This window comes from Helicoverpa zea, chromosome 7 (genome assembly GCF_022581195.2).
Source record: "Helicoverpa zea isolate HzStark_Cry1AcR chromosome 7, ilHelZeax1.1, whole genome shotgun sequence".
In the NCBI taxonomy this organism is placed as follows: domain Eukaryota; kingdom Metazoa; phylum Arthropoda; class Insecta; order Lepidoptera; family Noctuidae; genus Helicoverpa; species Helicoverpa zea.
In genome coordinates this window covers 4,709,988-4,722,811 of record NC_061458.1, presented here as the reverse complement: position 1 = coordinate 4,722,811, position 12,824 = coordinate 4,709,988, and the positions used below count along the sequence as shown (strand labels likewise).

Here is a 12,824-nt window from a genome sequence, read left to right as displayed (position 1 = left end):
AGTATGAAATAAAAACCTTTGACTTATACTTTGAATTTGCGCAGATTGTTTCCTGGTGACGTCAGATGAAGGGGAATTGTTCTTCAAGTCCCCATCGGATGACCCCGTCGTGTGTGGCATTTACATGATAGCCGAACCGGACAAGAGGATTGAGGTCATATTCAACTATTTGGATGTGCCCTGTGAGAACGGCGGATTGGTCGCGGTAATGTATTTTTTGAAACAGCTTGTATCATAGCTTCGCGGGCTTTCTCTAGGGAATGCAGCTATTTCCGGGATAGAACAGCTGATGCCACTTAGGGTAGTGTAGGAGTGGCTTATAAATACTTTTTAGGTATCCTTCTTGGAACATAAATCATGGTATAAACAATATTTTTGGGATCAAGTTGGGTGTAACATTGTGAAATAGTTCATAAAATTCTGGGAATAAAAAATGGGTTAACCTTTTCTCTTTTGGTTAGGTAGGTTAGCTACAGCAAAGGGCATGTGAAAAATTTTATTAATTAATTTTAAATTTTTTATACATACTTTGCTTCTTTTCAGTAGGTACTTTATATCGGGTGTGTCGTTCATAATCACATTAAATGAAATGCGTTAATATACTGGTTAATATATGTCCATTAACACAAAGAGAAAAGAAAAATACGTAAAAATAAAAAAATGAATTTTTCAAACAAAGTAAATAGAATAAAAATGTGCGAAAATTAGAACACCATATAAAAGTCAGTCATTACAAACAACTCTCCCTTGAAAACTGACAGCTGTCAACTGATCAAAACATTCGATACTCCTAACTTTATCTCTGCTTTACACATGATGTTGTAAATTATAAAAACGAAAAATGACTCCTGTGACTAAACCACTGAATGGATTACTTAGGTTATTTTTTTTACAATTCGCCATAGAATATCATAAAGTATATGCGATAGAATTTAATGTGATTGTGAACAACACACCCGATATAATGGGAAGTCGAGTTCTTTGATTGATAACCTTAACCTGTTATTGATTTTGGGCAGTGAATTTAATTTCCCAGATGTTCACTGCAATGTTCCTAAAATAACTTAATTTATCGTGTACAAAAACACTAAAAGGGATAACGGATGACGTAATATCATAAGTCTGCAAGTGTCGTAAACTTTTATCACAATAAAGTTGCCAAGCAAAGTTTAATTGAATTTTTTTCACTTAGTGCGGACGCCTATTTTAGTTAGAACACGCTGTAGCTTACTAGATCAGACGTTTTTGTTATACTTTATTATTTTTACAGTCTATTTAAAACGGTGTTATATAATCTTTATTCTTGTACTGTTAACTTTGTACAGGTTGATCTGAATAACTTATTTTAAGCGGACTTTGAAGTTAAGTTATATTTTCGACGGATGCAATTCTGCTGCCTTAACTTATTACAATGATTTTGTGTGTCTATTTTTCCTAATGTAATATACTATTGCTCTTTAAAAGTTTCAATTTTATGACTTCAATGTCTCTCGAAACTTTTTGAAAAACGCACTAAAAATCAATATTATTATATATAAGCTGAAGCACAAACATATTAAACAAGCAATGGGTCATTCCAGTGGGTGGACGGCTGGGAGCTAAACGGCCAAGTCTGGCCAGCTGACTCCTGGGACGACGACAGGGTCGTGGAGTCCTGTGACCAGAGGCCTTCACGCAAACTGGTCTCCCGGCAGAATGCAGCGCTGGTGCAGTACCGGGTCCCCGCCAGAGGGAAGGGCTTTGCTGTTACTATACGACACTTGAAGAATTCTAAACGTAAGTCTTTTATTTTATAGGAGTTGTCATAACTGGACTATTTGATTGATTTTTATGTAATAAAAAACGAAGGAGTCATATATAAAAATAAAAAGAAGATCAATGCCGTCATTTGTCCAATAACTTAACTATGTTACCTTATACGTATTTTTTTACCTATCTTTCCCTAAAAAACCTTCATAAACGCATGCCACTTGACTTCTGCTATGGGAAGTATTCAATATGAAACTGTCCAAGTGGTAAACCGACAAAAGCAATATTTAAACCGAAGACACCTATTTCTACCGAGTGCCACCTTATTTTTACATGGGCAAGTCTGACAAACCTCTATAAAACAAACAAATCTATTGCAATAACAGTCAGTCTACAGATTAAAATAAAACCGTTTAATAAGCCAAACATCATAATCATTAGTGTCATAAAGAGCTACATTCCTTGCATTACCAAAACTAATGTTATTTAAGTTTTCTTATCACTTTCGTTCAGGAACGTATAAACAGATTTACTTACACGGTAAAAGTATAGTAAATTAAACTTTACCTCGAGCTGAAGATATTAGTTTTGAAGTATCTCAATGTCGCACAACTTGTTTTAAAACTTCGCTTATGAAATGCCGGCGATGTGGTAACATGATGTTTAGCGGTTTTTGATGAAAAAAAAAATGGATAAAGATTGACTTTGTTGAATAAATGAATGAAATAAACGGAAGTTTCAAAAGAAGATGTAAACATCTACCTAAGTATACCATGAAAATGAGAGTTTAATATTACTACTACGTTGCTATAATATTTTTCACTATCACTTTAAAACTATCAATGATGCAATTACCACAGTGCGTATACTTTTATATCCACACACTGTATTTTTCTAATAGGTACACTGACTTTCGTAAGTTTAGCATAAGTAAACATACAGCCTGTAAATCCTGTATTATATTTTCAAATCATTTTCACCCAAAATTTGTTTAGGTACCTACCATTTCAATGTTAATTCAGAAATCAAAACAGTTTTTCCAAGTTATGAGAGCTTGTTTTGCAACGGAACTGTGGTTAGAGTCCAAACGTTTGTAGAATATTAATTCTTACAGATTCTGTACATATGTAAATCAGTGAGCATCCCTACACTTGGGTGCAAAAAATACTATCCTATGACAATAAATCATGATGAAAGTTGGAATAAATGGGTCCATATTTTGTCTATCTGGTACAATGTACATAAGATGCTGGTAATGCTGATAAAGAATTGAGTAGAAATTAAATCAAAAAGTGTCTTGTGTTTCTATCAGATTATATGTACAGTTAAACGAATTTTTAATGTATGGAAATGAAAACTAGTGGCCCAATACGAAGTAGGTCTTATAAAAACGATCAGAAGAACTTAATATTCCTAACTTTTGTGATGTACTGGATACTCCAACTAAGCCCCGTTCATTTAGGGCACGCCACCATCGTGGCGGTAAGTCCCCTCTTTGAGGAGTGGCTCGGGAGGAGTCACGGCGCCCTCACGTACCGCATGACGCAGGTCCTCACCGGACACGGTTGTTTCGGGAGGTACCTGCACCGCATCGGTCGTGAGGAGGCGCCCGGGTGTCACCATTGTGCGGACAGCCCCGAGGACACGGTGGACCACACAGTCCAGGTGTGCCCCGCATGGGAAGGGCACCGCCGGGTCCTCGTCGAGGCTTTGGGCGGCGGCGACCTCTCGCGTCCGGCCCTGGTTCAGGCCATGGTCCAGGGCGAGAGGGAATGGGATGCCGTCGCCTCCTTCTGCGAAGCGGTCATGCTCGAGAAGGAGGAGGCGGAACGCCAGAGAGTTCGCACCTCTCATCCCGGCCGCCGCGCTGGACCAGGTAGACACCATGGGCGCCGGGTGTCGCGAGATGACTCCCGGCCACCGTAGGCGTGGGTCTGTGGGCGGTGAGTTCGGGTGGCTCATCGTCCCTCTGTCTACTTAGACGACAGACCCGTGTCGACGGCGCGCGTTGTTCCACGCGCTCCTCAAAGAGATGTCAGCAACCCCAGCGGGGCCCAGCAGGGCCAAGGCCTGCCGGGGCTGCGGGTTGTTCGAAAGAGATACCGCGGCCCTGGTACATAAAAGGCCTATGACGGAACACGACGGTTTTTAGTCAGTAAGAGTCTGACACTCCCTCACCGCTGCTAACCCACAGCGGGAGGGGTCATTTGATGATTTTTGACGTCGGAAAAAAAAAAGCCCCGTTCATTTAGATTAGTTTTTTGAATAAATACTTTGTTTGCAATAACAACGTGACTATGTCACACAAGCTGTGTACTTTCTAAATTGATGGAGTTACGACTGAAACGTGCTTACGACGAATAAACATACTCAGTTACAAGATTTGCCATTTCACCAATGTATTGGTGACGTCACGATCGAGCAGGCTAATCAAATCTGTTACACGGATAACTCATCAAAACACGTTTCGGATTGACATACATATTTTATAAAGGAAATGAACGTATGACATGTGCTGAATTTATTAAGCTAGCACTAAAATGTTCTGTCAGTACTTTTATATATTGGTCAGCAAGCAAATTTTTAAATGATCTACTAAATTTTGCTGTGATAGTCGGTCTTTTTGTCAAAGCTTAGCATATATTCTTTAGTAAACAAAAACATATCACTAAATCATATTATAATTCATACCAAAAATCCTGTTCTTCTTCCTAGCAATAGGATAAACATGGATAAACTTGCTTAAATTACAAAGTTATGAACTTGTTATTTATTTTTAATCAAAATAAAATATCAATCAGACACAATATTGCTGGCCTTTACTTGAAGTATGTCTAGCAATATTTAAAGTAAATTCTGAACTAGGTAAACAAACATCTACCTCTGTGGAATGGCACATTAAGAATAACTCCCGAAGGACAAAACAACTTGCACACGACGATAAGCGAATGTTTTTCTAGTAGTTTTCACTTCACTCTCGGTTTGTTTTATGACTTACATTAACATTATGGAAGATGAACTATCCCTCGGTTTCTGAAAATAAAACTACTAAAACGCTTTCTGAGGGAAATCGTTGATGACTTCTGAAAGGTACACCCACGCAAATTGTGATGGTCCATTTATTGAACTAGTAAATAGCGATAGTTGTGGCTTTTACGTTATTATTTTTCTTTATATAAATAAATAAAAACGTGTTTCAATACAGTCATACAAATACGCTTTTAAACAGCTCTGCCTTTTCCATTATTTACGAGACTCAAAATAAATTGTTGAGTTTAAAAGAACCTACTGGTTTCCCACTTATTACTTATCCAAATAGAAGACTACACAAATTGCATTAAAACTAACACACACGTCTGCTTCCAAAGATTTATTCATAGATATGTTTAATTAACCCATATATAATTATTAGATATATTATTAGATATTCTACGATAGCATTAATATTCGTGCTGAATACCCATTCCCGTATTTGGCTAGCTCGAACTTCACGGAGGCGCAACAAGCTACCTTGCAAATTAGTTACAAAATCTATTCAAACATATTAATGGTAATTACTACCCCGTACCTCTTCGACCGGGTTAGTTACGAGGAATATAAACAAAGGTATCCATTAGTTAAGTTGTCAGTGTTCATAATGTAGCCATAACTGTAAAACTTTTAGTTTGAATGGAGGTCACTACATGGGTATTTTAAGCAAACATTATTGTACCACGTTTGGGTTGTGTCAGTTAGAGTTTAGGACTGTTTATAAAATTATTATTAATAATAGCAATGTAAACTTTCATGTTATTTGAGTATAAACTATGACCGCTGCCTTTTACAGGACAAAACTATTGTAAAAGTAGGTAATAGTCTAAAAACGTTCATCGAGTCACTTCCTAAAAAGTTTTGAACTTCGTAATTTCATTGAAAATTGATGAAAAATCTCCCATATTGTTTAAACTTAAATTCTTTAGGTGTATCCTTTGCACATTGCCTTTTAATGCCCCTTATCTATCAGTTGCATTGAAGCTTTGTGACATATCTAGGATATACCCAAGCCATTAGGGAATATCATCTTTTGCTCATTTCATTTCATTTTAAAACATAAATAAAATGCGGCAATACACATATGAACACAATCTCATTTCCACTTAATTACCTGTCAAAGAAAATTAAAGAAAAAGAAAAATCAATGAAGTAGAAAATAACATTTTCTGTTTACCACAGCCTGCAATGTGATGCTGTTTGGTGCCGAGGGAGTATACACACTGAGGAATCATGGTGAGACTGGCAACTGTTCTATGCTGGCCGTCTCCCCAGCGTCTGTGCATGTGTTGGACCTCAATGTGGGTGTCACCATCAAGAAGGGACGCTTACTTGAAATGGAAACTGGGACGATTCATCACGTGAGTTAAAAAAATAGAATACTTTAGTTTTAAATCCTACATATATTATAAACGTGAATGTTTGTGAGAATGTATGGATGTATGTTTGTCATTCAATCACGCAAAAACGGCTGGACCGATTTGATTGAAATTTGGTATGTAGATAGGTAATACCCTGGATTAACACATAGGCTACTTTTTATCAACATACCACGCGGGCGAAGCTGCTGGCGGAAGCTAGTAAAGAATAACTTCTTGATTAGTTATAATTCTTTCCAGCCAGTGTTTTGTTTTTATTGCGGAATCATTTATGGTTTGTGTGAATATTTAACTGGATACGACCTCTTTACTATATTATTAAGTTTACTGATAAGACCTGAAAGTACAAGATATTAATATTTTGAGTATTAGTTTCAAATTATGTTATTGGTTATTTGGGATGTTGTCTACAGTTTAATCTTCTTAATTTGTTATCGAATCTCTTAATTAAACATTTATTTACAAGTCTCTAGTTTTAGTTAGAAACATCAATATAATTTGAAAGCAGCTTAGTTTAAATTAACCAGAATGATAATTACATGGATCAGTTCCTTCAAATTTACTTTAGCAGAGGCGTTTTCAATACATCTTGTACCTTCATGTGGATTTACATATTAATTACTAGGTATTTCAAAATCGGTATGTAAAATATACGGCGTTGGCGTTTCTCAAGAGGAGAAAATAGTGTACGCTTGGTTCGTGTCTAAGTTATAAGCTTTTAGAAGTCGGTAATATTTCTTTATTATCATCTAGTTATATAAGTATACGAGGAAAATATTCGCCACTAAGCCATGTGCAAAAAAACTGCTAAACAGTTCTTTGAAAATACGGCTTAATTTCAAAAGAAGCTTTAGGAATACGGAGATGATAAAAATACACGAGTGAAAAGAGAGCCCAATAAAAAAGAAAATAGACTGGTAGATATGTAGCTGAAAATGAATATTTTCACCTAAAATCGAAGGAAGAAAGCCAACTTACTTAATAACAATTTCCTTATATCAGAAAACTGATAAATTAGCCACAAGGAGAGATTTCATGACACTTATCGCATCTCTTCATAAGCAGAATTCTGGCAACTCATGTTTACACACGAATTTAATAAAATTTAATCTTGACAATAACAGTGCGATAAAACAACAGCATGCGATAGCACACGTCACTGTAATTTATTAAACAATTAGTGGCCACCAGTGGCTTCTGTCTGACACAATGATAGACAGACGCTGTTGGAAACATTGTTTCATTGAATTGGCGGTGAATTTCACTAATGTTGTGTGAAAATGAAACTGGGTGTTATAGCTGAATAAAATGAACAATTGTTGACATATTTAATGATGCCAATAATATAGAGCTGGAGTTTATTTGGTTGAACCAAGTTGAATGCGCAAGTATGGGGAGTTAACGATCCGATTTGTCCCTTAAATTCTGTCACTGTCTAACAAAGAAATTCTAAAGGGTTTTGAGTCAGGTGCTTGAAATTGTTCGCAAAAGATGCTGGTGAAACTGTGGGTAGAAGCTAGTAGAAGTGTATTGAAGCCGCTATAATCTCTTAACGTGTTTTTATCATCCAAAGCTGAACAAAGTTTTTGATGAAGTACGAAGCTAAGCCACATTACTCTTTGCCTAACGTCAGTTTTACTTTTAAACTAAACAGACGCGACGAAAATATTCTTCCGAACTCTTTTATTGGAAACGTGTCCAAACTTTCTTTTAATCCGTTGAGATATCGCTGGCCAGTTATGTCAAAGTTGGACGAAGATCCGTAGGCTAGATAAAAATGAGTCGAGCATCAAAACCATGGTCATACTTATCTAAAGTTATGAATTCTACTATTTTACTTACGCAGTACCATAAACAAAATTCTAACTTAATATTAAAAATGCGAAGCTAATTGTCTGTGATACTTTCACGCATAAACTGATAACCCATTTTGACAAAATGGTAGACAATCCGGACACTGAGAAAGGATGCTACTTTTTATCCGTGTGCGACAAGTCATTATTCCTTAAGACACGTTTGGAACCGCGGGGAACAGCCAGTCTTACACAACGTTATTATTCGCATAGACGACATTAATTGTAGATTAATTAACTGTGAAAGTGATCAGACTCGAAACTAGATTACTTAAACGACATCAAAGGTATTTACATAATAAATGCCGCGAGATTAGGTACTAAAAGTGATACAATTCCAACAAATTAAGAGACCATGAATTTACAAACGCGTAAAACTTAATTTAAAGGCTCGTCAAAGTAAACTAATTTATTTTGTTAGTTCATCGTTTTAATTGAGTATTTTGGCGTTGAAAGGTGTTTAGATGTGGTTTCAAATTTTGAATATTATAACTTACTCATAGTTTTATTATAACGCCTCGATTTGTTTGAAAATATAATATTTATTGGTACTTACTTAAAAATATTAGTTTAAATCTCAACACAGAGAAAATAGTCGTTTAAATTATATTTTTTAATAAAACATTTTATAGGTTTGTCGTTTCTATATTTAATCAAGTACCGAAACTTCATAAGACGCTCCTCAGACGCCAATGAAAATGTTGCCACAACTATGAAGCGCCACAATAATTTGACGCACAGCTTTATTAGCACACAGCAGGACGTTGCTCTCCAATTAAATCCTCCCATGATAAACAACGCCCACGGGAAAAGAACGCAACACAATCCATGTTCATACTCACCATTGCCCATACAATATTAATTAAAACATCATTGGAATCACGTTCAGGATACACAGGTATTAATATCTGAGTACACCCGGATTATACAATATTGAGATAACATACCTGTACTGAAATTGAAATCCTTGACGCACGATTTACGTTTTTAGGTTCTATTTGGCTTTTGCCAGCGGATTCACGCTCTTCCCGATGGAACCATTTCTCGCACCCGGATAAAAATTAAACTATTTCTTAAACTGATATATACTGTTAATGCCAAGTTTCCTAAAACTCCATTAAGATGTTTGTTCAAGATGAAGTGACAAAGTAAATTTCATTTATTGAAATTAGGTTTCTTAAATAAGCACGTTTTCACTTTAAATTACATTGTACAGTACCCCCGAAAAACGCCTCCCTTTCTTATAATATAAACTCACAGACTTCCGCATTGATCACACATATGCATGCTGAAATTGTAATACAAGGGACATAGGAGGATAAAAACCTTCAACTATTTCCTATGGCTTGCCTGTTCCTCGTTATTTCTTTAGAGAATTATTTTCATCCCTGTACCGTTAATTAGATATCGATCTATACCGGAGGTTCGTGTTCTAGCAAAGAATAGACCGGTGCCCTATTGTTTTACTGATTTAGAAGCTTTTATAGTATAAACCTAACTACAGGAGCATAAAGTCATAAAAATGTGAAGGACTTTCTTGTACTTTCTTCGTCTAAAATGTGGCCTAAAATGTGATTGATGGTTGTACTAAAAGCACGTGAAACATTTTAGCTTAATCGATATATTGAAATACATATGGGTGACGGCACTAAGTGGTACGTCTAATTTTAGGTATATTATAAAAAGGAAAAACATATCGTCTATAAATATACCTAAACTCTATATATAGGTACCAAAAAATGCAATCTCGATTCTCATAAATGTAAATCACTATATCCCTAAAGAATTTGGCCTTTAATAAATTTGGGCCTAAACCACATTAGAGCTGAACCCTTAAGCCCGAATGATTGGCAAAAATGTGATATTTCTTTCGGCACGCTATAGAAAATGTGTGGAAAGTAGTTTAAATAATTTTCATCCGGAAACCATAGGGGCAAAAATTCAAATAGGTCGTTTTTTGTAAAATATAGATTACTACATAAAATAACCAATTTCAAAACAACATAAAAGGTTTAAGTTGGTATTGTTATTTTATGAAAAAAAAATACCTGGTCTTACAAAGTACCGACTTAAGTGCTAGGTTTGACTTTGCTTGGAGCAATGATTTATAACTAGAACCAAGCGAGTACTTTTTTAAAACTTCTTTTACATTTCCTTACAACGTACGTAGAGTTACGTTACCTAAGTTTTTTGCAATAAAAAACAAAAGCATCACGTATTCCTTTTCTAAGTCGGATAATTGAATATTTCAGTCATTGTTACCATTCTTTTTTGTGACGTAAACGAGTTCTTTTGTTTCCAACAGTGCCCAAAGCGCGGCTTGTATGATTACGTGGATATCGGAGGCGCTAGTGGACTCGACCATACCAAAATGGAGGTACTGGACAGCGTGTGTGGACTTGATTCTAATGAGGGTAACTATTCTATTTTAAACAAGCTACAATAATATTCTTAAAAAAAAAATTGAACGAGTTATGTACGCTGGAACCTGAAATACATAATATTGTTTATGTATCTATGTAATAGATGTATCTATGTCCTTTTGTAATAATAGTATGTACATATTTATATACATAGTAAACAAATGACAGAAAAAGTACTAAATATTCTAAAATAATATTGTTTTTTTTTCTAATGAAATCTCTTCCAGTAGACCTATAATATTTTTTATATTATTTAAGTAAAAGTCTTGAATTTAAGAAGGATGATATGATAGAAAAATGTTTAACAAACCAATACTTTCTAGAATTTCAACAATATTTTCATTCTAGCTACTTGGCATATAAGTCTTTTGAACATTTCATGATATTCACAATGGAATTGAATATAGTTTTCCCTTGTGTGGTATTCAAATATATAGCAAGCAGTGACTGTGTAAATAAAGTAGGGCTCTTTCATCTTTAACACTCGGTGACAAAGAGGAAATTCGGATGTGAAATACATTTTGAATTACCCTATATATCAATTGTCATATTTCCTATATATGTAGTTTGGAATTGTTTGCACGCGATATCAGAATCAGAAATATTTATATTCCAAAGTCAATTAACCACCTATTCTGGGGTTTATTTTCGTTTCTCTTTATTCTTTTTAACCCCCTACGCAAAAACGACTTGGTGTTATTCATTGTTTTCCCCGATTTAAAATTCAAAACTGATGTTACTTTCTAGGAACATCAAAATATATTCCTCATATGTCCCGGCTCTGCATTAATTCAAGGATTGATTGTTTTGTGAATTTTCCGTGTCAGGGTAACTCTCAAATTGCTTTTCTGTCAGACTTTTCACTCTTTATTGTTTTTATTGTCCTCGCAATCACTTAAAAGAGGCCCAGAAGGCTTATTGCACTGCGAGAATGTTGTCGAATGCAAATTTATGCTAAAATGTTAACACAAAGGGTATTTTTCAGCTCGGCGTCCGGCCTTCATCGCTTGTGAGGACACCGTAGTGCGGCTGGTGTCAAGTGGCCGGTACCACAACTCCGTCACTCTCGCCTTCGCTCCTCTCCCCCTCGAGGAGTTAGAGCACGCTGACCTTATGTGCGGACTGAATGACCTGTAAATGAAATAACACGCGCTGCCACGAAGCCTCTCGATCTCGGCCCTGGGGACGACGTTTGGATGCAAAACTCTTTTCACGTCAAACTTTTTTCACGTTCTATGTTACGAGTTCCATCGTATATCGTAGCCACGTGGAAGTATAAACTGACCGTTGATTTTCCGTTCTCTTGTCTTAATAAAATTACTGATTGGATGTTGATAGAATAGCTACATATTAAAACGCTGACGTCACTTATCAATCTTAACTTTATCACTACATTATGACGGTAGACTATGTGTATTAAAAATTATAAGAACTAGATATTAGAATAATCAATCAATTAATAGTGAGTGAAAGTTTGCGCCGTTATGGACTTAGCTTGATGTCTTAGACGCAAACTTCGATCAAACAATTCATCTCTATTAGAGGTAAGTTCCACTACTTAGCGTCGATGCCAGATTTAGACGAAGCCTGTTAGGACGCGCGCTTGCATCGAAATTAGGGATCATTGGAAGTGGTAGCCACAAATTGATTGCGAGAGAACTTACCCCTAAATTGTATCACACCGTGTCAGTTTAGATATAAGTTAAGTTTACAAGTAGACTACATACTTAACATCACTTAATGTAGTTTTAAGACACTTTTGTTGATAAGTTTGCCGTAATGTTACGTAGTTCGTGTGTTACCGAAATAAATAAAGTTTATTACCAAATTCAGTATCACTATCTAGTCATGCATTAAGACGATTGCGTTAAATGTTAACGCTCTAGCTATTTGTCAATAAATAATGTAAATGTTCAATTGTTTTTCTTTTACTTCATCTATCCCAGCTTTAACAGCGTTTCACTAGCAGACTTGCACTTATTAACTGGCAATGTCTTTATCATTGAAGTTATCAGAAAATAATCAGTTAGTATGGTCAATAATGACCACGCAATTCATGAAAATAAAGCAGACTGACCGATAAGTGCGTTGGGTTGAATCAATATTTTGTATTCTTAAAAATTCGTATAGGTACTTATCAGGGTTATTTTTGTACCTGATACAGCCTGATACATATTTTAAAAAAATGAGAGTTTTTATTGTCACACAGCTTTAATTACCAATTCTGTAAACGTATCAAAACAAATAAAAGTTGAAGTATTTTCTGACCATTCTCAATTTAAAAGCTATCTCTAGAAATATGCGCTTTTCTGACACTAAACTGCAAAAAAGTTCACCATCACAGTGCTACGACAATGCTACAAAAACGCGTTATGGCTACGAAAACACTA

At 35.6% G+C, this 12,824-nt stretch overlaps 1 protein-coding gene across 1 annotated transcript in view; it reads left to right on the top strand.

Moving 5' to 3' along the window:
* LOC124631981 (corticotropin-releasing factor-binding protein) overlaps nt 1–12,351 on the top strand; it is a 35,660-nt gene extending 23,309 nt beyond the window's left edge. The window contains exons 3-7 of the mRNA XM_047166635.1: nt 45–205; nt 1,581–1,776; nt 5,962–6,140; nt 10,317–10,425; nt 11,420–12,351. Coding sequence (XP_047022591.1) covers nt 45–205; nt 1,581–1,776; nt 5,962–6,140; nt 10,317–10,425; nt 11,420–11,571 — 797 coding nt within the window. The 3' untranslated portion in view covers nt 11,572–12,351. The remainder of the gene's footprint in view (nt 1–44; nt 206–1,580; nt 1,777–5,961; nt 6,141–10,316; nt 10,426–11,419) is intronic.
* The last annotated feature ends 473 nt before the right edge of the window (nt 12,352–12,824 follow it).